Source organism: Callospermophilus lateralis, chromosome 15 (genome assembly GCF_048772815.1).
Source record: "Callospermophilus lateralis isolate mCalLat2 chromosome 15, mCalLat2.hap1, whole genome shotgun sequence".
Lineage (NCBI taxonomy): Eukaryota > Metazoa > Chordata > Mammalia > Rodentia > Sciuridae > Callospermophilus > Callospermophilus lateralis.
Window position 1 is genome coordinate 22,327,139 of NC_135319.1, and position 24,727 is coordinate 22,351,865.

Sequence of the window (24,727 nt, forward strand, 5' to 3'; positions counted from 1 at the left end):
CAGATTTATTACCCTGGTGATATGGACTTTCCTAGAATATCATATTGATGTTATATCACTACAAATGAGTGTTACTTTACTAGTCCAAATCTTAAAGGAACAAATCAAGGAGAATATCAATGTATTACAATTATTTACTGCTCTATGTCTAATTTCAAATCATAATGTAACCAAAATATGCTTTCCCATCTGAGCCAAGAACTGTGTTTGGGGGGCGGGGTGGAGGGGGTGAAGATAAATTCAGAGAAGATAAAGCAGGTTTAAATCCTTATGATAATTCTCAGACTTGGCTTATTATGACATTTCAAAGAACTATGTATAGCCATCTAAATAAAACATTATCTTATTATGCAACAAGTGAAAACAGAAATACATAGGCAACAGCATTAATGAAAGTCATCACAAGAGTGATGTTCTCATACATAATATGAGAAACTGTTGGAGTAGGAGGGAGGAAACAAAGGGTCTAAGCTTGGAAGACAAGATGATGGGGGAAGGCAAATCAAGTCTGATGTAAATGGGGATGGAGAAAGAGGGAGCCTATGAGATACAGATACTCACAGAGAGGTGGGGGGGGAACTTAGAAAAAGGAAGCATCATCTGAGTTTTTAACTTCCCAACACCTTTCTCTTAATTTAGATTTTTAGTTTTGGGCATATATATTTGGAGGTGATTTTGACTTGACAGCATGTATATAAATATGCACACAAACCAGGTCACTAACAACCCCTGTGCATGTAGGGAAGATTCTCTAGCATTTCACTAACTTAGAATTACAAATTATTTTTAAAAGAAACAGAAAAGGCCAGTTAGGCACCCAGACTCTTTTTCTAAACAAAACATTTTGCATTTTCAAGGGAAGAAGTCAATCAAAGGTCAGAAACTTATTAATTGGTACCTTCTTTTCATATTTATAAAGAGAAACACAGTTTAATAAAATCTTTCCCTGGATGGAATATTGATAACATTACTGGAATTGAATTCTAGACACACATACCCACGCCATTTTAAGTAAAGGATTAATTCCATTAGTATACAGTAAATCAAAACTAAAGTACTATAACCTCCACTTTAAAATAGAAGCAAGTGATAATGTGGGACCCAGCCGGAAAGTCATTTCTGGCTCTTCTGTGAGGCACTCTGCCATATGGCTCCAAAAGCATTTTCAATCCAGGGAAGGCAGATGTAAAAGCCTCCTGGGCTGACCACTGCAGAGACCTACAATTTATCTCTGACCATCTAGTTTCCATGCAATCTCAGAAGCATCAATGCTAATCACATTGGAAGCCTTTATATGAATGTTTAGGCCCTGAAAGGCAAGCAGGGGAAAAGGTCAGGGGTATTTAACATAACTAAGCAGGTCTGGAAGAACACAACAATAAATAAAAAGGGAAGACTTATTCAATTTATTGACGTCAGCCTTCCACCACTCTTGCCATTTTTCTTATCCAATCAACTAGCTACTATAACTCATTTGAAATTAAATATACTCATAAACACACACACATGCACACGCACACACACACACACATATGCACACCTCTGAACTGCCAAAAATGACTCATTTTAATAGAAATTATACAAAAAAGAACACACAATAACAACAAAATGCTATATAATTAGATTACCAAATAGCTCATTAGATTAGGTACTTGATCTTTTAAGCCACATGAAAAGGGAATTTGGGGTTGTCTTCTATTTCTGAAGTGCTCTCAGAGCATTCTGCTCTTAAAAGGCAATGAGATATAATGAAAAGCACTGAGTTTGAGCAGAAGGCAGTGTTCAAGTCCTAGTTCTCTTGACAAGTCCCTTACTTACCATGAACCTTAATAGTAAGAAGCTTCCCTACCTAAAAACTTCCATAGATAGAATCAAAGTGAGCCATCAATATCATTCCTATTGTTTAGTTTAGATTCATTAAAACACATTCCATCTTATAAAAGTCCGGCTGCTAAGGAGTTCCTAAAAAAATTATAAGACTATCACAGGCCTACCTGCTTTAATTCATTTTCAGTATTCTGCTATCCAAAAAAACATCCATTAGGCTTTTCACTAAGGTTCAAGAAGTAGTAATTCTGTTCATTCAAAGGGAGCTGTATAAGAGGGTGGTTCAGGGACACTGCTTTTAGAAGCAGTCTGTTTCTTGAGTTGAATCTAAATTTTACCAGTTACTGTGTTAACTTGGTGAAAGTAACCTACCTTCTCTAATCCTCCATCTCCTCTAATCTGAAAAATGGAAATAACAACAACTAATCAATACCTAATTTAAAGTTGATGTGAGGATTAAGTATGAAATAATTTAACAGTGATTAGCACATGGTAAATGCTTAACAGATATTATCTATTATTATTGGGAAACATTCTCAAGCTAGAAGATTTCAGATAATGTCAAGTAAACTGAGGTACTTGAGCTAAAATAAGATATTCTATAATACCCAGCAAAAAGTCAATATACATTTGCATAAAGTGCTTACACTGTTCTAATCTATATTCCTTTCCTTAAGAAAAATGGCTGAGCCTTGTTTTTCATCAAGCCTAACAGGTAAACACTTGGCCGGTCTGCTTAGTCTTCAGGATAAATCACCATGAACAATGAAAAAGATAAAATCACCATTGCCAAGAAGCCCTAGAGTTTCCCTGTCGGAGTTTAGTTGGTTATGAAAATTTAACAGTGGTCCATCTTATGCTCTGCTTGTAGCCCTTGCTGCTCTGCCACTGTGACTTATTTTTTTAAAAAAATATTTTGTTCTCTTCCTTTCTCCCTTTCTTCCCTAATCTCTCCCCCTCTCTAATCTCTGGGGAAACAGGATTACCTTTCTTCTCCATCCTAGACAAAGCACACACCCACCATAGGAACTAAGTATTCAGAGATTGAGAATGGCACCAGAAATGACTATCTCCCCAAATTAACAAGTGAATTGCAATTCTGATGAATAATAAGTGGAATACAGCCTTTGAATCACCTCTTTAAAAGCCCCCCATCCCCCTGATGGGCAGAATCACAGCCTCTGGAACAGGAGTCCCCTGTGCTTCTCCTTTGCTAGCAAAGCAATAAACATCTTTTTCTTTTTTGTCAAAACCATGTCCTTGTTATAGGATTGGCATCTGGGACAAGGACTGAGCTTTTGATAACAAAAGTATAATAACTGGTTTATAATACTATATGTAATACAAAGCAGGAGAGAAATGGAAAAAAAAAAAAAACCAAGCCTCCAATATCCAAGCTGATGAGATATAATTGCATAAGAGGCAGCATTCCGAAGAGCTAATTCAAAGTTAGCATCCTCATGGAAACTAACAACTCTATAAAGTTGCATTCCAAGTTTTGCAACCTGTGATCTAAGGAAATCTAATTTCAAATATCCTTCAAAGTGCTCAAACTAAAAGCATAGTAATATTTGCAATTATTATAATGTCATAGCAAAGCAACAAAACTTCTTTTTCCTTTTTCTCAAAACTGCATCCTTACTTTTCAGTAACAAAAGGAGTCATGGATCTTTGGGGAAACGGTTGATTCCAGGACTGGGACACAGAAAATATAGGATAAACCTAGAATATTTTGAGTCCAGAAAAAAAGGTTATGCTCAAAAAAAGAATGGGGACTTGTCAAAGAAAAGTCCTGAAGGAGCCCTAATAGCCAGAGCTAGAAAAATTTTAGCAGCAAAAATGAATAATGATTGTAATATCAATTAATCCATTTTGATAGTAAAAGGGACAGTTCTTCCTTGTAAGAATGCCTTTACAGTGGAAAAACCCAGCAGACATTACCTTAAGCAGCTGATCACCAGTGCTAAGATGAATCATTAGCCCACTAAAGTGATACACTAAGAACACAAGATATTTCTGTGGTATTTCTGCCCAAAATGTATGACCTCATTCTATTTGTGAAAGAATATCAGCCAAATACAAAACATTCTACAAAATAACTAATAAGTAGCCTTCAAAAGTATCAAAGTCATAAAAGAAAATAAAAATCTAAGGAACAGATTGGAGGAGATCAAGAAAACAAATGCAATATGGGATGCTGGGCATAATCCTGGAATAGAAAAAAAGGAATAGAAAAACTGGCAGAATGTAAGTAAGGTTGGTAGTTCAGTTCACAGTACTACATCAAATGTTAATTTACTGATTTTCATCATTTAACTATGGTTACAAAAGATGTTAACATAAGGTGAAACTAGGTGGAGTTGCATACAGGAATTCTGGGTATTTTTGTAACTTTTCTGTAAGTCTAACATTGGTTTAAAAAAGTGTTTTGTTTTTTTTTTAAAGTTCATTTAAAAGGCAAATTAAAATAAATGGTTACTGCACCATGCCATGTTTAAAACAAAAACAGTATGTAAGACAAAAATGACTTTTTGGTTTGTTCCATGACCATACCTCCTACTTGGCACACTACCCACACTGATCCACCCTCAGGGTTGGGAGATGGGTGATCAAAGGTGGCGGAGGAAGGCATTATACACAACCTAATGGAAAAGAGGAACACATAACAATTTTCTGAAGACCCATTAGGTATTAGGGAAGAAAATTCACATTCTGTTCATAGATACCATAAAGATAATGCTCAAATGAAGAGAGAAAAAAGACTTGGAGGATAATGGATCAGAGAATGGGAGGGATGGGAAAAATAATATTCATTTGCTAAAAAGATGCCTTATTCTCATTTGGGAAAACTGACAAAATCTGAAGCTTTATCAACACTTTCACAATGTGCTAATTTAGTCAAAAATCATTTGTACATTTCTTTGTCTTCCATTAAAAAATATTACATTGATAATCATGTCAAAGTCACTTTTCAATTTAAGTATATTTTTCAAGCCTCATGATTTTATACTCCTTACAAGATCTTTACAGAAATGACTTTCACTCCCACTTTAATATTATTTTAGCATATAAGGAATATAAAGTACAATAACTATTCCTGTGAACAGTCAAACTAAGGCATGTGGAATCCAGAGTATTCAGATGAGGAAGATAATCTGAGAAGGTGGAAAGGACATGGGCATTGTAATACTGAGATGAAATTTCAGTTCTGTGACTTACTGGCTCCTGCATCCCAATCAAGTTCTTTACCTCTATGAACTTTAATTATCTTGCCTGCAAAATGGTAAAAACATCACTTAACTCTTAGTAAAGATGAAATCAGATAATTGTACATAAAATGCTTAGCCCATGGCAAATTATTCAAAATTATTGTTCCTTCCACTCTTCTCTATTTCACTGTTAAAGAAGTGTTCTGAAAACATACCGATTAAAGTTAATGTCTGGGTAACTAGAATACTCCGATTTCATTTTAGCATTTCGTCGGGGAAATGTGCAGAAAAAAGCATTAGCTAAAAGACTGGCAATCTGTTCCTGGGACATTGTGATGGAATGATTCATCTTCTGTTTCAGGAGTGGTATTGGCTGATGGAGGAAACAAAAAATACAGACAAGAAAAGCAATAATTAGTTTAGCAATTCTGAAGGCAGAAACATCAAATTGCATTTGCTAAATTAAGGCAGGAATAATTTCAGGCCACTCCTGAATCCTTAAATCAACAATATTATTAAAGCCAAGGGCTGCTTATCAGGGATGATTGAAAAAATGTAGTTGTTTGACAAACTGCAGATTTTTAACCAATAACAATGATAGTGAAAAGAACACAAAACATTACTTAACTAGAGTGGTTAACCAAGTAAGTAGAAAAACATTACCCATGTAATAAAAAATTAAAACAAAAGATAAAAACAAAAAAATACACTGAATTTAGGTATTATTACATAAGTTAAATATTATTCTTATACAAAAAAAATTGTCAGAGCAATATTTCTTATTCCTAATGACTTAAGGAAAATAATTGAAAACACAGTTCCTCTTATTCTAAATCACATCGTACAAGTGACAATTTCTTTATGAGATCCAAATACAATTTTATTAAAGAAATTAATAGAACATGCAAAAACATATATAATTTATAACAAGATAGGCATTTCTTACATAATCAAACATCCCAAATCAAGAAATATACAATAGAACATTTTTCTTTCAAATATTTTATGTCTAAAATGTCTTCTACTTGCACCAAACCCAAATTCATTGACTTCCACTATCAATACAATCCATAGGACCTGAGAATTATATTCAGTGTATTTTATTCTATTTTTAAATGTTTAAATGTTTGTAAAAGATAACCAGTACAACCAAAGACAAACTTCCAGCTTATTGGAAGAAAAAAGTTGTTTTCATCCAGGAGAAAAAGCTGGCAGCCATGAATTGATTTGGTTCTACCCAGTGACTTATTATTGCTTACAAATTTAGATGTTTTTGAATCACAAATATGTCATTAAATGAAAAATAGAAACTTTGTGTCCTATAGCATGAGGGAGAAGAGAAGTGATTCATGCCTAAAGGATAGATACAGTTGATTACGAACTACACACTGAATTTAAAAAGCATTTAATGAACACCACACAAGACCCATAAAGAGACCAGGCGCAGTGGCACATGCCTGTAATCCTATAGCTCAGGAGGCTGAGGCAGGAGGATCATGACTTCAAAGCCAGCCCCAGCAAAAAAGCAAGACACTAAGTAACTCAGTGAGACCTTGTCTCTAAATAAAATACAAAAAAAGACTGAGGATGTGGCTCAGCAGTCAAGTGCCCCTGAGTTCAATCCCCAGTTCCAAAAATAAAAAAACACTCCCCTCAAAAAAGGATCTCTCTTCAAGGAGAATATAAAGTAAAGACATAAAATAAAAACAATGTGGGAAGTATATTTGAGTGCTACAGGATAAACTATGCTCTGCTGGTAAAAGGCAAGAAAGCCTCAGAGGGAAAAAAGTAAAGTCAAAAGCTATAAGGTAATGAGACATTTTACAAAGTAAGGAAAGGAGAGAACAGAAAATGAATAACCAAGAATATAACCAAACAATTTCCAGGAGAAGCACTAAGAAAAGTTGTTTTAAACAGTATTTCCTTCAGTCAGGCTTAGTGGCACATATTTATAATCTCATTTACTTAGGAGGCTGAGGCAGGAGGATTATAAGTTCAAGGCCAGTCTCTGAAACTTAGCAAGACCCTGTTTCAAAATATAAATTAAAAAGTGCTAAATAAATGATGGTTGAATACAAAAAAAAAAAAAAAAAAAAAAAAGTGCTAAGGATATAACTCAGAGGCAGAGCTCCCTGGATTCAATTCCCTTTTGGAGAGAGAAAAAATAAAATTCTTGTCTAACGTAAAACTTTTTTTTTTTTTTTGTGGTAATACTAAGAATTGAACTCAATAGCATTCTACCACTGAGCTATATCCCCAGTTCATTTTGATTTTTTTATTTTGAGACAGGGTTTTGCTAAATTGCCCAGCTGGCTTCAACCTCCCAAATAACTGGGACTATAGGTATGTACCACCACACGGGGCATAAAATTTAATTTAAACACAATGTATTACTGAGGTAAATTAAAGTTATATAGCCCTGAAAACATCTCAGTTAAATGCTAATAACTGTGGCACGCTGAAAACATTCACTGGTTTTCTACTGAAGATGGCATGGTCCCAAGTAGACATCTGGACAGGTGTGGGTAGTTTTGGGTTTTTCCAATGACTATGCTTATGGTTTTGAGGTGTGCTATGGGACAGGGCATCCCACATAATCAGAAACATTTCAACCCACAATGTTCATAGGGCCCTGTGGGAGTAACAGTATTAAAGAATCCTGCTAGCATCTAGCAAAAAGGGGGCTACCCAAAAAATAAAAGACAAAGGCAAATTCAAGCCACTATTGTGAGAAACACGGGAAGAAAAATGAAGAACAAAACAATCTTCTATGTAGGGCTGAAAATATGTCCATGAATTCTTCGATATTTTGATACTTTTCCTTTTAAAAAGTGAAAAGCCCCTATCCTTGAGTATGATTTAGATTTAGTGACCAGATACTAATAAGTAGAAAACTAGTGGCAGCAACACTGGGTACTCTGGGAAACTTTGTCAAAAAGGTACTACAGCTTCCTCAGTCTCTCTCTTGGAAGAGGATACCCAATAAGCTAACAGAAAGGTCCACATGAACTCATCCTGCCACCAGCTATGTGAGTAAGCCAACTAAGTGGGCCTTCTAGACCCAGTTGAGCCTTTACAAAACCATAACCTTGGCCAACATCCTGACTATTAACTACAAGAGAGACTCTGAGCCACAGCTTTTCAGCTAAGCTGCTCCTAAACTCATGACCAATAAAAACTGAGATGACACATGTGAATTGTTTTAAGACACTACTGAGGTCATCTGTTATGTAGCAATAATATCTAATTAATACATTCCAAACAAAATAAAGCAATAATGAATTATTTTATTTTTTTAAAAAAGTACCATAAACTCATTGGTTTAACAATATATCACTTTAGAGGACGGTAAAGGAGTGTATAGGGGGAGAAATGAATTACAGTAGAGGGGGTACAGAGAGAAGAGGGGAGGAGAGGGGGGAGGGGGGATAGTAGAGGATAGGAAAGGCAGCAGAATACAACAGACACTAGTATGGCAATATGTAAATCAATGGATGTGCAACTGATGTGATTCTGCAATCTGTATACGGGGTAAAAATGGGAGTTCATATCCCACTTGAATCAAAGTGTGAAATATGATATATCAAGAACTATGTAATGTTTTGAACAACCAACAATAAAAATTAATTAAAAAAAGTAGTATATAGTATTAAGCTGTTTTGAAAATAAAATATCCCAATTCTATTATTATACTTTGAAATAATGATTAATTTTTTTAAAGACAGAGACTGTTTAAACAAAAAGAGGAAAAGAAGTCTAAGTAAACAAATGTCCACAATGTAAACTGAAGCTCAAAAATTGAACACTGCATCTTTAATGTCATTTTGTAGTATTCATTCTAGCCTCTAACCTTTCCCTTAACATAGCAAAATTATCATATTCTTGGGAAGAAACTGTTCCTCACCTTTCTCCTTACCATTCTTCTGACTTTGACCATGAGAATTTAAAAAACATCCAACTGTAAGTCTTAAGAAAGCTACAAAGGGGCTGGGATTGTAGCTTAGTGGTAAAGAGACGATGGATTCGATCCTCAGCATTACATTAAAAAGAAAAAATAAACAAAGACATGCTATCCACCTACAACTACAAAATTAAAAAAAAAAAAAAAAAAAAGACTAGTGAGGAAGTTAAATTCACTAACCTGGGTGCAAATATTTGGCAGACAGAGTGCAATTTTCACCATATCAGGCAAAATGGATTGATATAAATGTTGAGCTTCTGCTTCTTCAAGTACCTGAAAACCAACAAAACATGTTACGTGAATAATAATAAACACTGGGTAATAACCAATGAACAAATATTTGTTATAAAATTACTAATTTATTTTTCACGAAAGCCCGTAAGATGTTATCATCACTAACAAACACATGTAGAATCACACTAACTAAAGTACCAATAAACTTACAAATTTATTTCCTTTTATATATAATATACCTTAATGCTCCCCCAAAAGAAATAACCCCCCAAATCAAGTATCTTTCACATAAACCTTAATTATCAAATACAATACTTATAAATTAAAAAGAGTACATTCTGCCCTTGACTACTCCAAGTGAAAACTGCTAGACAACCAATGACTCTCAGAAGCTCTAAAAGACCCATTGAACTTCAGAAGTTTATAACTTAAAGCAATCACAATAAAAGCTACACTAATTACTTCAAAGCATACAGTATATACCAAAATGTAACTTTACTGGGTAGGAAACAACGAGGTTTCTTATGATCTTAGAATTTTCCCTTTCTAGGTACACTTGGGAAGTTAAAATCACAATTCCCATATCATAATTTGAAATAAATTAAAAATTTCCATCTCTGTAAGCAAGCGAACATGAGACAACTGTTACTTTAGGGGAAAATAAAAAGTTTTAAAAGAAAATAAAAAGTTATAAAAGAAAATAAAAATACAAAAGAAGAAAAGCAATCATAGCCCAGAAATAAATAGTGTTTACAACATTCTATTGAAAAAAATAGGAATGTGATAATTAGGGTGGAAAAATGAGGAGGCAGCAGTAAGGCTTATACTAGTGGTGATGGGGAAATGGGAATTTATGCTAAGACCTAAATTCTTAAAGGGAAGTCAACACATTATAAAAAAACAAAAACAAAAGGAGTTCACAGTAGTCAACATGATTGCCTCTTCACAATAAGCCTCTTTAACTCTGATAAAAATAAAGGCTAGGCCGGATGCAGTGGTGCATGCTGTAATCCCAGATACTTAGGAGGATGAGGCAAGAGGAACATAAGTTCGAGACCAGTTTGCGCAATTTATCAAGACCCTGTCTCAGAGTAAGATTTCAAGAAAGGGCTGGGGAAGTAGCTGGTGGTAGAGTGCTTGCCTAGCATGCATGCCTAAGTCCCTGATTCAATCCCCAGTGCTGCAAAAAAAACAAAAACAAAAAACCCAAAACACTTAGAAGACATTCTACTACTTTAAATATTTGCTTTCCTGTCTCTGAAAATATAAAAATACATTTTAATATATTAAAATACTTGTTTAAAATACTCAAACTCTTCCAGAATATAACTTATCTTTTTGCTTTTTAAAACTTTTTATTTTGAAGTAATTATAGATTCAAAGGATGTTGCAAAAATAGTATAGAGAGGTTCAGTATACCTCTCCCCAGCTTCCCTCAATGATTAGATTTTATACAAATATACCACAAAATCAAAACAAGTTAATTAATGCTGGTACAATATTTATCATTCTATACCATTTTATCATGTGTGTATATTTGTAAACCATGACCAAAATCAAGATACAGAAGTATTCCATTACAATAAAGATCTCATACTACCCATTTATAATTACTCATTTTCTTTCTCCGATTTTTCTAACCCTTAGCAACCACTAATTCGTTTTACATCTCTATAACTGTCATGTTATACAAATAAAATCAGTTTTGTTTTCTTTCAAATTGATTTTTTTTAATTCAGAATAGTAACCTTGAGATTAATTCAAGTAATTTTAATTATCAATAGTTCATTCTCAGTCATTGCATTCCATAATATAAATACCATATACTTTGTAAAGCCTTTCACCAACTGAGGAGCATCTTGCTTTCAGTTTTGGGCATTTGAAATGGCTATAGTTTGTATATGGTTCAAGTATGTTCCCCAAGAATTCACAGGTTGTGAGAGTGGTCCTCATTGCAGTAGTAAGACCTTCAGGAGCTTGAGCCTATTGGGACATCACTAAGAGTGTGAGCCTTAGAAGGGATTATATTAATGTAGTTTTCCTGGGACCCTGAGTTAGTTGAGAGAGTTGTTATATAAAAGAAATAAGGCTGTTTCCTGGTCACTCTAGCTTCTTGTGATCTCTCTGGTCTCTTTATATACTGCTCCCATAGTGCTCATTTGCATGTGAAACAGCCAAAGGGACCCTCACCAGAGATGAACCAATGCCAGTCTTTGAACCTCCAGAACTATAAGCTAAATACTAATGGAAAACAGCCTAATACACAAATAAAGCTGCCTTTTACTCTGAAAATGTGTCATTTCTCTTTCTGCTTTCAAGATTTTTTCTTTGCTTTTAAAGAAATGTGACTAGGATATGTCTTACTGAGAATATCTTTGGGTCTATCCAGTATGGGGTTCACTCCACTTCTGATTCTGCAGGTTTATGTGTTTTGCCAAATTTGAAAGTTTTCAGCTATATTTTCTTTGAATATTTTTCCAGTCCTACTATCTTTCTCCTCTCTTTCTGGTATTTTAATGACATGAAGGTTAGATCTTTTATTATAGTCACATGGGTCTCTACACTATTCTGTTTTGTCTTTTTCTCTCTATTAGTCAGATCAGTTCTTTCCTGTTATGCCCACTCTCCAATGAATTCATAAACAGCATTTTAAAATTTTTTCGGTTAATGGAATTTTCAATTCTAAAATTTCCACTTAGTTGTTCAGAGCATTTATTTATTATTGGGACTCTATTTTGTTTGTTTCAAGCATGATATTAATTGCTCATGGAAGCCTTTTAATGCTTCAAAGGCTTTGTGCTACTTCTTTCCAGTCCCCGTGTTTTCTGATGAGAAATCTACTGTCATTAAAATACATGTGGTGGCTGCTTTAAAATCCTAACTAGATAATTCTTACACCTGTGTTATCTCAAGAGTTGGTGTCTATTCATTTTCTTTTCTCATTTCAGTTGAGATTTTCCTAGTTTTTGATGATGAATTATTTTTTATTCACTGTTGAGAGCCACAGCCGAAGGGGCTCCAGCAAACTTTCAGACTGCCAGCTGATGATTGGCTCACAGCGGCCCCAGCAACACCTAGCTGATTGGCTCCTCTGTGGAGATGCTCATTGAGCTGTTTCCCTGCCCTTTCAGACTACCAGCTGATGATTGGCTCACAGCGGCCCCAGCAACATCTAGCTGATTGGCTCCTCTGCGGTGATGCTCATTGGGCTGTTTCCCTGCCCTTTCAGACCACGAAGCTGCTCAATGGGGGACTTTTTTGGCTCCGCCCATGCGACCCAGCCAATCGGCCTCAAGAGCAGGAGGATTGTGGGAGGAAGAGGTTGTTGGAGTGTGTGGCTTGTGGGAAGCCGGTGGTGGCAGTTGGGCTCTGAGGGTTTTATTCCTGAGGAGCTGTTTTGTTTATCTTGTGTAGTTCTAAAAATAAAGTTAGTTTCTTTTGACAAGTGGCTCCTGAATTGTGCCCAGCCAGACTGCGGCATTTGGTGGCTCGCACGGGGAGCGACTGAGGGTAAGTAAACCGCTCGCCCCTGAGGGCAGGGTGAGAGGATGGGGAGCCATTTTAAGATTCCTCTTTTGTTTTGCTTCATTTTTGTTTTAAGTTGCCTGTCCCTGGAGATGAGTGAGACGGAAGAAAAACCGCTCACTTCTGAGGAAAAACTATTTACGTCTGAGGAACAGATAGGGAGAAAGGACGGATGCACATGTAAGGAGGATAGAAAGGTTATAATGATTTTGTGTGGTTCCATTTTTATTTCATTCTGTCTCGGTTTTGTTTGGCGTCATCTTGTTGGGTTGTATTATAGTAGAAATATGGGATCAGAAATTAGTAAAAAACAAACCGAAAGAGTGTTAAGTAAATTGTTAGAGGAAGGAGGCATCCCAGTAAAATCAAGAGCAGTCAGGGCATACGTTGATACAATGCAAAAATGTAGCCCATGGCTTTTTAAGGAGGAGTTGTTAAATATATCACAATGGAACCATCATGGTGAAGATTTAAAAAGAATAGAAAAGAACAGCCCAGGAACTCTGCCAGCTGGCACATTGCCATTGTGGACGTTCGTATCTTGTTTGCTTAGTCCAAAACCTTCAATTCAGACAAAGGTAGAGGAAGGAGAAGACATATTGATTCAAGTAAATGAGGAGGTCTCTCAAGTTAGTCAGAAAGAGGAAAAGATTCAAGTAAAAGAGAAGGTCTTTCGAGCTAATCAGACAGAGAAAGAAAGTTTAGAGCAGAAAAAGCCATCAGGGGGAAAGTTACAAAAGGAGACTGCTACTAAAACCTTTCTATCACCAGAGGGCTTAAGTGTCCAACCAACAGCACCACCTCTACAGGAGACTGCTACTAACACCTTTCTATCACCAGAGGGCGTAAGTGTCCAACTGACAAGGCCACGTCCATATGCTGAGAGGCCCCCAACCCCCGCAGTGGATAGTTCAGATCCTGAGACAGGATCTCAAGTATTAACATGCCCTGTATTTGAGGTAGGAGGGCAGCGAGTTTACCATACTTTAAATTTCAAAACAGTGAAGCAGCTAAAAGAGGCTGTGACAACCTATGGTCCTCAAGCACCCTTCACTGTAAGCTTGGTCGAATCCATTACCAACTTGAACATGACGCCAGCAGATTGGGCTAATATGTGTAAAGCTGTGCTAAATGGAGGACAATACCTGTTATGGAAGGTTGCCAATGAGGAATTTTGCAAGGAGACGGCTAGGCGAAATGCAGCAGCTGGTTATCCTCAGAGAAATCTAGATATGTTGTTAGGAAAGGGACCTTATGAGGATCAGCAGCATCAAATTGCATATGATCCTGGTGTATATTTACAAATTGCTGTAGATGCAGTTAAGGCATGGAAGACTTTACAAGGACATGGAGGTTTACAAGGTCAATTATCTAAGATAATACAAGGAACTAATGAATCTTATGCTGAATTTGTAGATAGGCTTATTCAAACAGCTACCAGAGTTTTTGGGAATACAGAACAAGCAATGCCATTAATAAAACAACTGGCTTATGACCAAGCGAATCGTTGGTGCAGAGATATCATTAGACCATGGAAACATGAAGATTTAAACACATATATTAAATTATGTAGAGACATTAATGAACAAGAGCAAGTCATGGCAGCTGCAGTAAAACAGGCTTTAGATGCCAGAGACATTAATGAACAAGGGAAAATTGTGGCAGCTGCAGTAAAACAGGCTTTAGATGCCAGAGACATTAATGAACAAGGGCAAATTGTGGCAGCTGCAGTAAAACAGGCTTTAGATTCCAGGCCAAGAACATGCTACAATTGTGAACAAATAGGACATTTTAAAAGGAATTGCCCCATAGGAGGAGGGTTTAACAAAACTAGGTATCAAAGAAGTAGAATACCGGGTATTTGCCCACGATGCCGTAGAGGGAGACATTGGGCTAATGAATGCCGTTCTCAAACCACCATAGAGGGTACTCCATTATCAAAAAACGAACAAGGACCAAGTGTTTATCCACGATATCGTGGAGAAAGGCATTGGGCTCCATTGCCAAAAAATGGACAGGGGGGCCCAATGCTCCGGGGCCCAAAACCACAAATATACGGAGCACTGGAGGAACCCAGCAACCCCATCAGGGTAGTGCCCAGGACACATTGTCCATCAGATCCCTCATCAGACAAACCAGAGGGAGCGCAGGGTTGGACATCTGTGCCTCCGCCAGATCAGTACTAACTCCAGAGATGGGAGTTCAAATCATTCCCACAGGGGTGAAAGGACCTCTTCCCAAAGGAACAGTAGGCTTATTATTGGGACGCAGCTCTTCTACTCTAAAAGGACTTATGATAAGTCCTGGGGTAATTGATCCCGATTATGAAGGTGAAATAAAAATTATAGCCAGTTCTCCAAATGGTATATCAGTAATTTCACCAGGAGATAGAATAGCACAGTTACTAATAATACCAAGCCTACATGATAAATTTTCCAGTCGTGCTACAGAAAGAGGTTCCAAGGGATTAGGCTCCACAGGTGTAGATTGGGCTATGCTGTCTTTAAATTTAGATTCTCGCCCCATGCTAAAACTAAATATTCAAGGACATGAATTTAATGGGCTACTGGATACAGGTGCAGACCTTAGCATCATCTCTCGTCAAGAATGGCCAAAACATTGGCCATTACAACAAGCCACTCAAACGCTTCGAGGCCTAGGAGTGGCGACTAATCCCCATAGAAGTGCAATGGTATTAGATTGGAAGGATCCTGAAGGATGTGAAGGAACTATACAGCCATATGTATTGGATCATCTTCCTATAAATTTATGGGGACGAGATGTCCTAGATCAATTAGGTTTGACATTAACAAATAACATCAACCAAAATGCACCCACTATTATGACTAGACAAGGTTTTAGGAAAGGAAAAAGATTAGGAAAACAAGAACAAGGTATAGCAGCACCAATACAAATAGATCAAGGAACAGACAGACATGGGTTGGATTTTCAGAAAGGGCCACTGAGACAATAAAAATTACTTGGAAATCAGAAAGACCAGTATGGGTTCCTCAGTGGCCCCTGACTAAAGAAAAGATACTAGTAGCCCATGATCTGGTCAAACAACAATTAGCAGAAGGACATATACAACCTTCTGTATCTCCCCATAATACTCCCATTTTTGTCATCAAAAAGAAATCTGGTAAATGGAGATTATTGCAAGATTTAAGAGCCATTAATAATGAGATGGTTATTATGGGACCTGCTCAATCGGGGATTCCTCAATTGTCTGCTTTGCCAAAAACTTGGTATGTTTTAGTTATAGATATTAAAGATTGTTTTTTTTCAATTCCAATTCATCCTGAGGATAGTCCACGTTTTGCATTTACTATCCCTGCACTGAATCATGAAGGTCCTGATCAGAGATATGAATGGAAAGTACTCCCTCAAGGGATGGCTAACAGCCCAACTATGTGTCAAATTTATGTTAACAAAGCAATCCAGCCACTTAGAAATCAAAATCCTGAACTACAAATATTTCACTATATGGATGATGTATTATTAGCACACAAAGCTAAAAACACATTGCTGGACTGTTATGCCACACTTACAAACTTATTAAAAAATTATAATCTAGAGATAGCAATAGATAAAGTACAATTAAATTTTCCAATTAATTATTTAGGAGTTCTATTATCCTCAACCATGGTCCGTCCACCAAAAATTCAAATACGAGTAGATCAACTCAAATCACTTAATGACTTTCAAAAGTTATTAGGAGACATAAATTGGATAAGGCCTTATCTAGGTATACCAACAGGAGAGTTGGGACCTTTATTTGATATCCTAAAAGGTCCATCAGATCCAAATTCACCCCGAATGTTAACGCCTGAAGCAAGAAAGGCATTAAAAATCATTGAAACATATATGGAAAATATGCATTTGGATAGAATTGATATAAGTTTGCCTTTATTATTTATTGTACTACCAACAAAAAATATTCCTACAGGAGTATTTTGGCAAGAAGGCCCATTATTATGGATACATTTATCTTATTCTCCTAACACTATTCTTACTAGGTATCCTGAGGCTGTAGGACAATTAATACTCAAAGGAATAAAAGCAGCAAAGGGAGTGTTTGGAATTTCTCCCAATAAAATTATTACTCCATATACTATGAATCAAATTGATGAGTTAGCTAATGAGTTAAATACTTGGGCAATAATCATGTGCAAATCTAATGTTTCATTTGATAATCACTTACCATCTAATCCTTTATTGTCTTTTTGGTCATCGCATCCTGTAATTTTTCCAAAAATGACAAGAAAAACACCTATCGGGAATGCTCCAAATATATTCACTGATGGATCAAATAATGGTACAGCAGCAATAGTTACACCTGATCAAACTTTTACATTTTTAGTACCGAAACAATCAGCTCAAAAGGTAGAGCTTAAGGCAGTATTACAGGCTTTTGTGATGTTTAAAAATTCTGTATTTAATTTATTTTCCGATAGTCAGTATATAGTTAATGCTATAGTATCCCTTGAAGATGCTGGTAGGATTTCCCCTTCCTCTACTATTTTCTTTTTGCTTTCCACTATACAAAGTCTAATCTGGGACAGAAAAGATCCATTCTTTATAGGACATATCAGGGCACATACAGGATTACCTGGAGCCCTTAGTTTGGGCAATGATTTAGCAGATAAAACTACACATGACATACATATTTTCTCTACACTAGAAGAAGCTATAAATTTTCATAAAAAGTTCCATGTCAATGCTAATACTTTACAAAAGCGTTTTAAAATAACTAAGGAACAAGCTAGACAAATAATAAAACAATGTCAAAATTGTGTGACCTTTTTACCACAAGTTAATCTTGGAGTCAATCCTAAAGGATTGATACCTAACCATATTTGGCAGATGGACGTCACACATTTGCCAGAATTTGGAAAATTAAAATATTTGCATGTTACAGTTGATACTTCTTCTGGATTTTTGATGGGCTCCCTTCATGCCGGAGAAAAAACTAAAGATGTTATAGCTCATTGCTTACAAAATTTTGCCACTGTGGGCGTTCCAAAACAGTTAAAAACGGATAATGCCCCTGGTTATACTTCTACCTCTTTTAAACAATTTTGCTCATCATTTGGCATTACTCATATAACAGGAATCCCATACAATCCACAGGGACAAGGCATAGTTGAAAGAGCTCATCAAACTATTAAAATGTACTTATTAAAGCAAAAAGAAGGAATTGGGAAGGGGTATATATTCCCCAAAGATAAACTTAAAATAACCCTTTTTACTCTAAACTTTTTAAATTTGGATTCATCAGGGCTTAGTGCTGCGGAAAGGCATATGTGTCCAAAAAATGTATATAAGCCCAAGGTACTTTGGAAGGATATTCTAACAGGACAATGGAAAGGTCCTGACCCAGTAATTGTCTGGAGTCGGGGGTCTGTTTGTGTGTTTCCACAGGGAGAACAGCAGCCGATTTGGATTCCAGAGAGATTAACTAAGGTCCTGACCCAGTGATTGCCTGGAGTCGGGGGTCTGTTTATGTGTTTCCACAGGGAGAACAGCAGCTGATTTGGATTCCAGAAAGATTAACTAAAGCGATTTCTACAGACCAAAAAGAAGATGTGATATCCAGAACTCCAGTTTGGTTATTCTTACATCTGCGACAGAACCAGAATGCTTTTTTCAATATTTATTTTATTATTGCCCTTTCCCATATTTTTTTTTTTTTTGAGCTCATACAGACCTAGGTTAATGTTTTGCTGATCAGTTCTATTTTTTGACTATAGAGTTTTTAAACATTGCAATGGAGATTTCACCTGTAAAAAGTTATAAGGCCTTTACTATTATGTTATGTGTCGTATGTATTATGTGTGCACACTTGTGTTTTGTGTTTGAATGTACGTATGTCCATATGTCATATATGATGAGCGCTCATGAAAAAATGGATCCAAATAATTTTTTTTTATTCACGTGATTTAAATGGTTTAATTTAAATTGGGTAAACAGCTGTTGAAGATTGTTTTAAAATGTGAACAAAATAGGAGGTTAACAGATCTGTTTGTTTACTTTCACCTTTCCTTTTCATTATATTTAATAATTCTCTTAAAGATAATGTAAATTGTTAAGAAAATTGTTTTCTTTTAATGCCTTCTGGGACGTTACATAATTTTTTCTTGAGCGCTCATCATATATGACATCATATATGTTGGAGTGTGTGGCTTGTGGGAAGCCGGTGGTGGCAGTTGGGCTCTGAGGGTTTTATTCCTGAGGAGCTGTTTTGTTTATCTTGTGTAGTTCTAAAAATAAAGTTAGTTTCTTTTGACAAGTGGCTCCTGAATTGTGCCCAGCCAGACTGCGGCAATTCACCCTTTAATTTGGAAACTTGGGGTATGATGTTATGAGACTTTGGATCTTACTTAAATCTTTTATATATAAAGCAGAATTTCTGTGATACTTGGCCAACAGAAAGGGATAGCATCCATTACTTCTAGGTGGATATGAAAATTCAGGTTCCCCAGTTGGCCTTCACTGCCTATGTTAGGGAGGACAGAGGAGGCAACTTGATATGCTGGGTGGAGAGGGTACAGGCTCTTCACTAGGCCTGTGCTAAGAGCACTATAGACCAGGGTCCCACAGTCCTAGCAGTTCAGCCTTCTCTCCACATTTCAGAATCATCTTATATTTGTTCTTTATACTGTGTTTTAACTGTATTTAGCAGAAGGGATAGGGAGAAATGCCTATTCAAAAATTTCAACCTAATAACACTTAATCAAGTGTCTTAATATGCTGATGGTTTCATTTCCTTTGGTTACTTGTCCTTGTCTTTTAAAACTGACACATGACTAGCTGCTGCTATGCCTCTGCTGACAAGCTTTACAATCTCATTTTTTAAAAACATTTATTTTTTAGTTGTAGTTGGATACAATACCTTTATTTTATTTATTTTTTTATGTGGTGCTGAGGATCAAACCCAAGGCCTTGCAAGTGCTAGGTGAACACTGTACCACTGAGCCACAACCCCAGCCCCACAATCTCATTTATTTAATGAAGCATTATTACATGGTATTTCTTCACAACTGTCAACAGCTATGTCCAATGCTGCTTTGGAAACACAAATGAGAATATAAAAAAGGTCATCTGAGAACATAGCCAACTCAACCACTGCTTGATTTTAAATGCATAATTTAAAATATCAGCATGATCTTAGACCTGAACATATTAGTATCTTTAGGCACATTTTACATTTTAACAAAAATATTTATTAAATCTAATCTGTACATACAAACAGGGATGCAACAGAAAAAATAAAATTTTTTAAACGTAAATCATCACTTCAAGAGAAGCAAAAAAGATGAAAAGATTTAAAAAACTGAAAATAATTATAAAAATAATGAACAAAAGAAAAAAAGAAATTTTAAAGAAAAAAGGAAGAACCCTTGGCCAAGTTGATTTGATTTCTTTGATGATGACTATTGCTGAGAGCCATAGCCAAGTAGGAATGACGCATGGCATTTTTGGGTTGAAAGGTGATCCTGCTCAGGGATTTGGGTGGCTCCGGGTTTAGGGTGGATCCTGCTGGGAATAGGGCAGCTCCAGGTTTAGGGTGGATCCTGATGGGAATAGGGAAGCTCCAGGTTTAGGGTGGATCCTGCTGGAATTAGGGCGTATCCTGCTGCCTCAGGCACCCGCTCCTTTGGAGTTCCTTTTGAGTTCTCACTGGGTTCTGAGAGAATTGGCGTGCGGAGCCCAGTAGAGGCAGGGTGTTCAGTTCGGTAATAAAGAGTTGCTGTTTGAATCTACAAGGCTTTGTGGTGGCTCGGTTATTTTGTGTCCAGCCAGACTGCGGCAGACTATAAGGAATATAATCATGTATATTATGGTAAAAAGGAAAGTTGTATCAAATTTTCCCACAAATAAAGCCCTGCCTTCTATTGGAGAGTCTGCCCAGATAATTAAATTTATGTGGTGAGTGTTTCTGTGTGTCTAAGTGTGTGCTCATGCACTTTTACAGACTTTTTACTATAGTCCCACAAAATGGTTATATGTATGTTCCATTCAAAATTAATAAAACAAAATTTAAATTTTTCCATCTTCTTTCTTAATATTATAGGTTTGTTCAATTATTCATTTGTTTGGTAAACAAATATTTGAATATCTTGTGCCAAGAGACAGAAGAACAGTAAATAACTGACCTCACTGACCTCACGAATCTCAAGACACAAAGCCCAAATTCTCTCTCTGTGACCCCCAATACATCAGTCCTAACCTTGAAAGACAGTAATAACTGTCTCACCACAGTGAGGAGGCTCTTTTTCTTTTTTCCTAAAACATGGACAAACTATTAAAAAAGAGTAACCAAATTTGCCAGATGTTGAAAACATAGATGATTTAGATATCTATAAACATAAAAATAGTAAGAGATATTTACTCAGTTTTCCTTTCTTAGAATATTTGGTCAACTAAATCTGTTAACTACTCTTTAGTAATTATTGAGGATGTACTTGCACATGTCTTAAGTTTTGCCTGACATACAGAAAAGTACTAAATAAATATTGACAAGTAAACTTTGAATATGTGAAATTTGTAGCTAGTAAAATCAGAAAACCATTGCCATTTAAATAAAGGAGATAATGTCCATAGATCTTCTTCAAATAGTTCACAGCAAACAGCTTGTAAAAAATAACCAATCACAAATCAACAAATACAAGAAACACCACAAATCACTTAATTTTCTCTGCTGGACTAAACCTAACAAGATACTAGTACAATTCTGAAAAGTTACTAAAATTTTTTAATGAAAAATATCAAAATTTACATAAAAGGTCTAAGACATCTAACTTTATTGAACAATTTTCAATATAAAAACACATTTTTCCAAAATCTATATTAAAAAAAAATGAATCCTAACAGAACTACTATTTATACCTAAGTCTTTCTCTTCTTACATAGGTGCATTTATCAGTTGAAATGACAGTATAAACAATTTAGTATTTTTTTAACCTAGTTTAACAATAAAAACATTTTTGTTTCTTCTTTTTCTTCTTCTTTTTTTTTTGGTACCAGGGATTGGATCCTGGGATGCTTAAACACTGAGTCACATCCCCAGTCCTTTTTTTTTATTTTTTATTTTGAGACAAGGTCTTGCTAAGTTGCTAAGACTGGCTCTGAATTCACGATCCTCCTGACTCAGCCTCCTGAGTTGCTGGGATTACAGGTATGTACCACCACACCCATCTAAAAGCATTTTTCACTTTGCTATGTGGTCCCCATAAACATCACTAAAAAAATGTGTTTTTAAAGTCATGTGTTTTCACTGTATAAAATCAACATAAACAAAAAGAACATAAATATCACCCACAAACCCATTGTGAGACATTTATTGATAAGTTTCAGAACATGTCCTTGCCAGCTATCATCTACCCATCCATTAAAATCTGTACTTTGTTTTCACTTAATAGTGAACTTTCCCCACATAAATAAACAAAACTCTAGGGCTGGGATAGAACCCAGGGCTTATGCATGCTAGGCAAGGTCTCTGCCATTGTGCTACATCACCACTTTTAATAGTTGGGTACTATTCTATTATTTGGCCAAACTATGATCTATTTCTAAAAATTCTCTTATGATGGTCTTATAGGATATGGTCAGTTTTACACTGTTATAATTATCACTGCAATGAATTTCCTTGTACATACATCTTTATGCATCTGTTAAATAACTCTGTAAGAGAAAATACTACATCAAACAGCTTGGGCTTTTTATAAAGACTTTTGATATATGCTGGTCTTACAGAAAGGATCTACTGGTTCACATTCCTACTTAAGCTGGATAAGAAATTACTTAACTCCATACCTTTAATACTGCCTATTCTCACATTCTTGTTATCTCTGCAACTTGATGGGCTGAAATGTCAATTCACTATTACTTCATGTTTCTTTGATTACTAATGACTTTAACTTTTAATCCTCATCTATTCAAGCCTTTCTGCGATGACTCCTTACTTCTATTAATTTTTAATGGGAATACAGTCTTGCCTTAAAAGTGCCAGTCAGGGGCTGTGGTTGTGGCTCAGTGGTAGAGCACTCGCCTTGCACATGTGAGGCACTGGGTTCAATCATCAGCAGTACATAAAAATAGATAAACAAAATAAAAGTATTGTGTCCAAATACAACTAAAAACATAAAAAAAAAAAGAAAGAAAAAGTGCCAGTCAGATGAAGTCAAAGCTCTCCTTGACTTCTCCAACAGATGAAGATCTCCTCCCTAAATGTCTTGTGAGAATTTATATGTATCATATAAACACTCTGTTTTTGTGTTAAGTTTTAAATACAACATTTTTCTTCCAACTTTTTTGCAGTAAGAGAAACATTAGAATTTCTTCTAATGCTCATGCTATACTATATAGCATGACAAATGGTACAGATATGCCATAATTCTTTTACTCATTCCCCATTGATGGTTACCAATTTCCCCAACAATTTGAAAAATACAAAGTTAAAATATACAGAACAATTAGTTTCTACAATTAACATTTTACTATATTTTCTTTTGTCATGCTTCTGTACATTCATTAATCTATTTTTAAGTAAGTTGTGAGTATTGGTACATTTTACTCCAATCATTTCTACCTATATAACAAATAACTAGAATTCAATATTTGTTTATGGATATTTTTCTTCTGAAGTAAAATTTACAATTAGTGAAATAACAAATCTTAAGTGTACCATTCAATTAGTTTTCACAACTCTGTGTATATATCTATGTAACACAAATCCCTATCAAAATGTGACACTGCCATTTCCCTAGAAGTTCCTCATGTCCCTTCCGAGACACCTCTTGCCCCATATATCTCAGAGACTACCACTATTCTAAACTTTTCTACCACAGCTTCCTATTGGCTTTGTAATTCTTACTGTAAACACAGCACATGTATTATTTTGAAAAAGGCTTTTTAAAATCAGCACAATGTCTCTGAGATGTGTCTATGTCATGTTTATCAGTAATATGTTACCTTTTAGTATTTTATTCCACTGTATGACAATACTACCATTTATTTATTCATTCTCTTGTTGATAGACACTTGATTTGTTATGAGATGCTGGCTGTTATAAGTTGTTATAAACATTCTTCTATGGATTGTGTCTATATTTTTTCATTTCTGTTGGGTACAGAAAGGAATGGAATTAATGGACAATAAGATAAATGCACGTCTAGTCTTAAAAAGAAATAGCCACACCTTCTCCCAACATGGTTCTAGTTTTAATTTTAGCCTTTCTAGTCCCTACATACTAATAGCTCATTGTCACTTTAATTGGTACTTCCCTTATAATAAATAATACTGAACACCTTTCAATGTGCTTATAGGCCATTTATAAATCTTCCTTTCTTAATTATCTTTTACATACTTTTATTCATTTTTAAATGTGGTTGTCTTTTCATTTTTGAATGTACTTTATGTACTCTGGAAAGAAATTCATCAGATAAATATTTTGCAAATATTTTTCTTTTTTGCTTGCCTATTTCATTTTCCTTTGACAACTACTTTTTATTTTGGTTCTTTTTGTGTGTGAAACTGAACCCAGGACCTCGCACATGCTAAGCAAGCACTTTAACACTGAAATAACAGTCCCAGAACTTTTCAAGCTTTATTTGGAGACACAGTCTCATTAAGTTGTCCAGGATGACCTCAAACTTGAATCCTCGCCTTAGCTCCCAAGTAACTAGGATTATAGGCCTGAGTCACCTTGCTGAATTTTTCTCTTTTATGTTTAATGCTTTCCATGTCTGAAGAAATCTTTGCCTATCCCTGAGCCATGAAGATATTTTCTTCTAGAAGTTTTATAATTTTGGCTTTCCTATTTAGAATTATTTTCTGTGGAAAAAATAAAAAAGAATTATTTTCTACACATGATGTGTGGGAAGCAATAAAGTTATTCCCTCTCCCCACCCCTTCAATCTATATGGATTTTCAGTTTTTCTAACACCATTTGTAGAAAAAACATTTA

At 35.5% G+C, this 24,727-nt stretch overlaps 1 protein-coding gene across 2 annotated transcripts in view; it reads right to left on the minus strand.

Moving 5' to 3' along the window:
- Parg (poly(ADP-ribose) glycohydrolase) overlaps positions 1–24,727 on the minus strand; it is a 123,633-nt gene that overhangs the window by 57,899 nt on the left and 41,007 nt on the right. For both annotated transcript variants that reach the window (XM_076834510.1, XM_076834509.1), the window contains exons 8-9: positions 9,178–9,270; positions 5,252–5,409 (exon numbers count right to left, since the gene is read on the minus strand). In XM_076834510.1, coding sequence (XP_076690625.1) covers positions 5,252–5,409; positions 9,178–9,270 — 251 coding nt within the window. The remainder of the gene's footprint in view (positions 1–5,251; positions 5,410–9,177; positions 9,271–24,727) is intronic.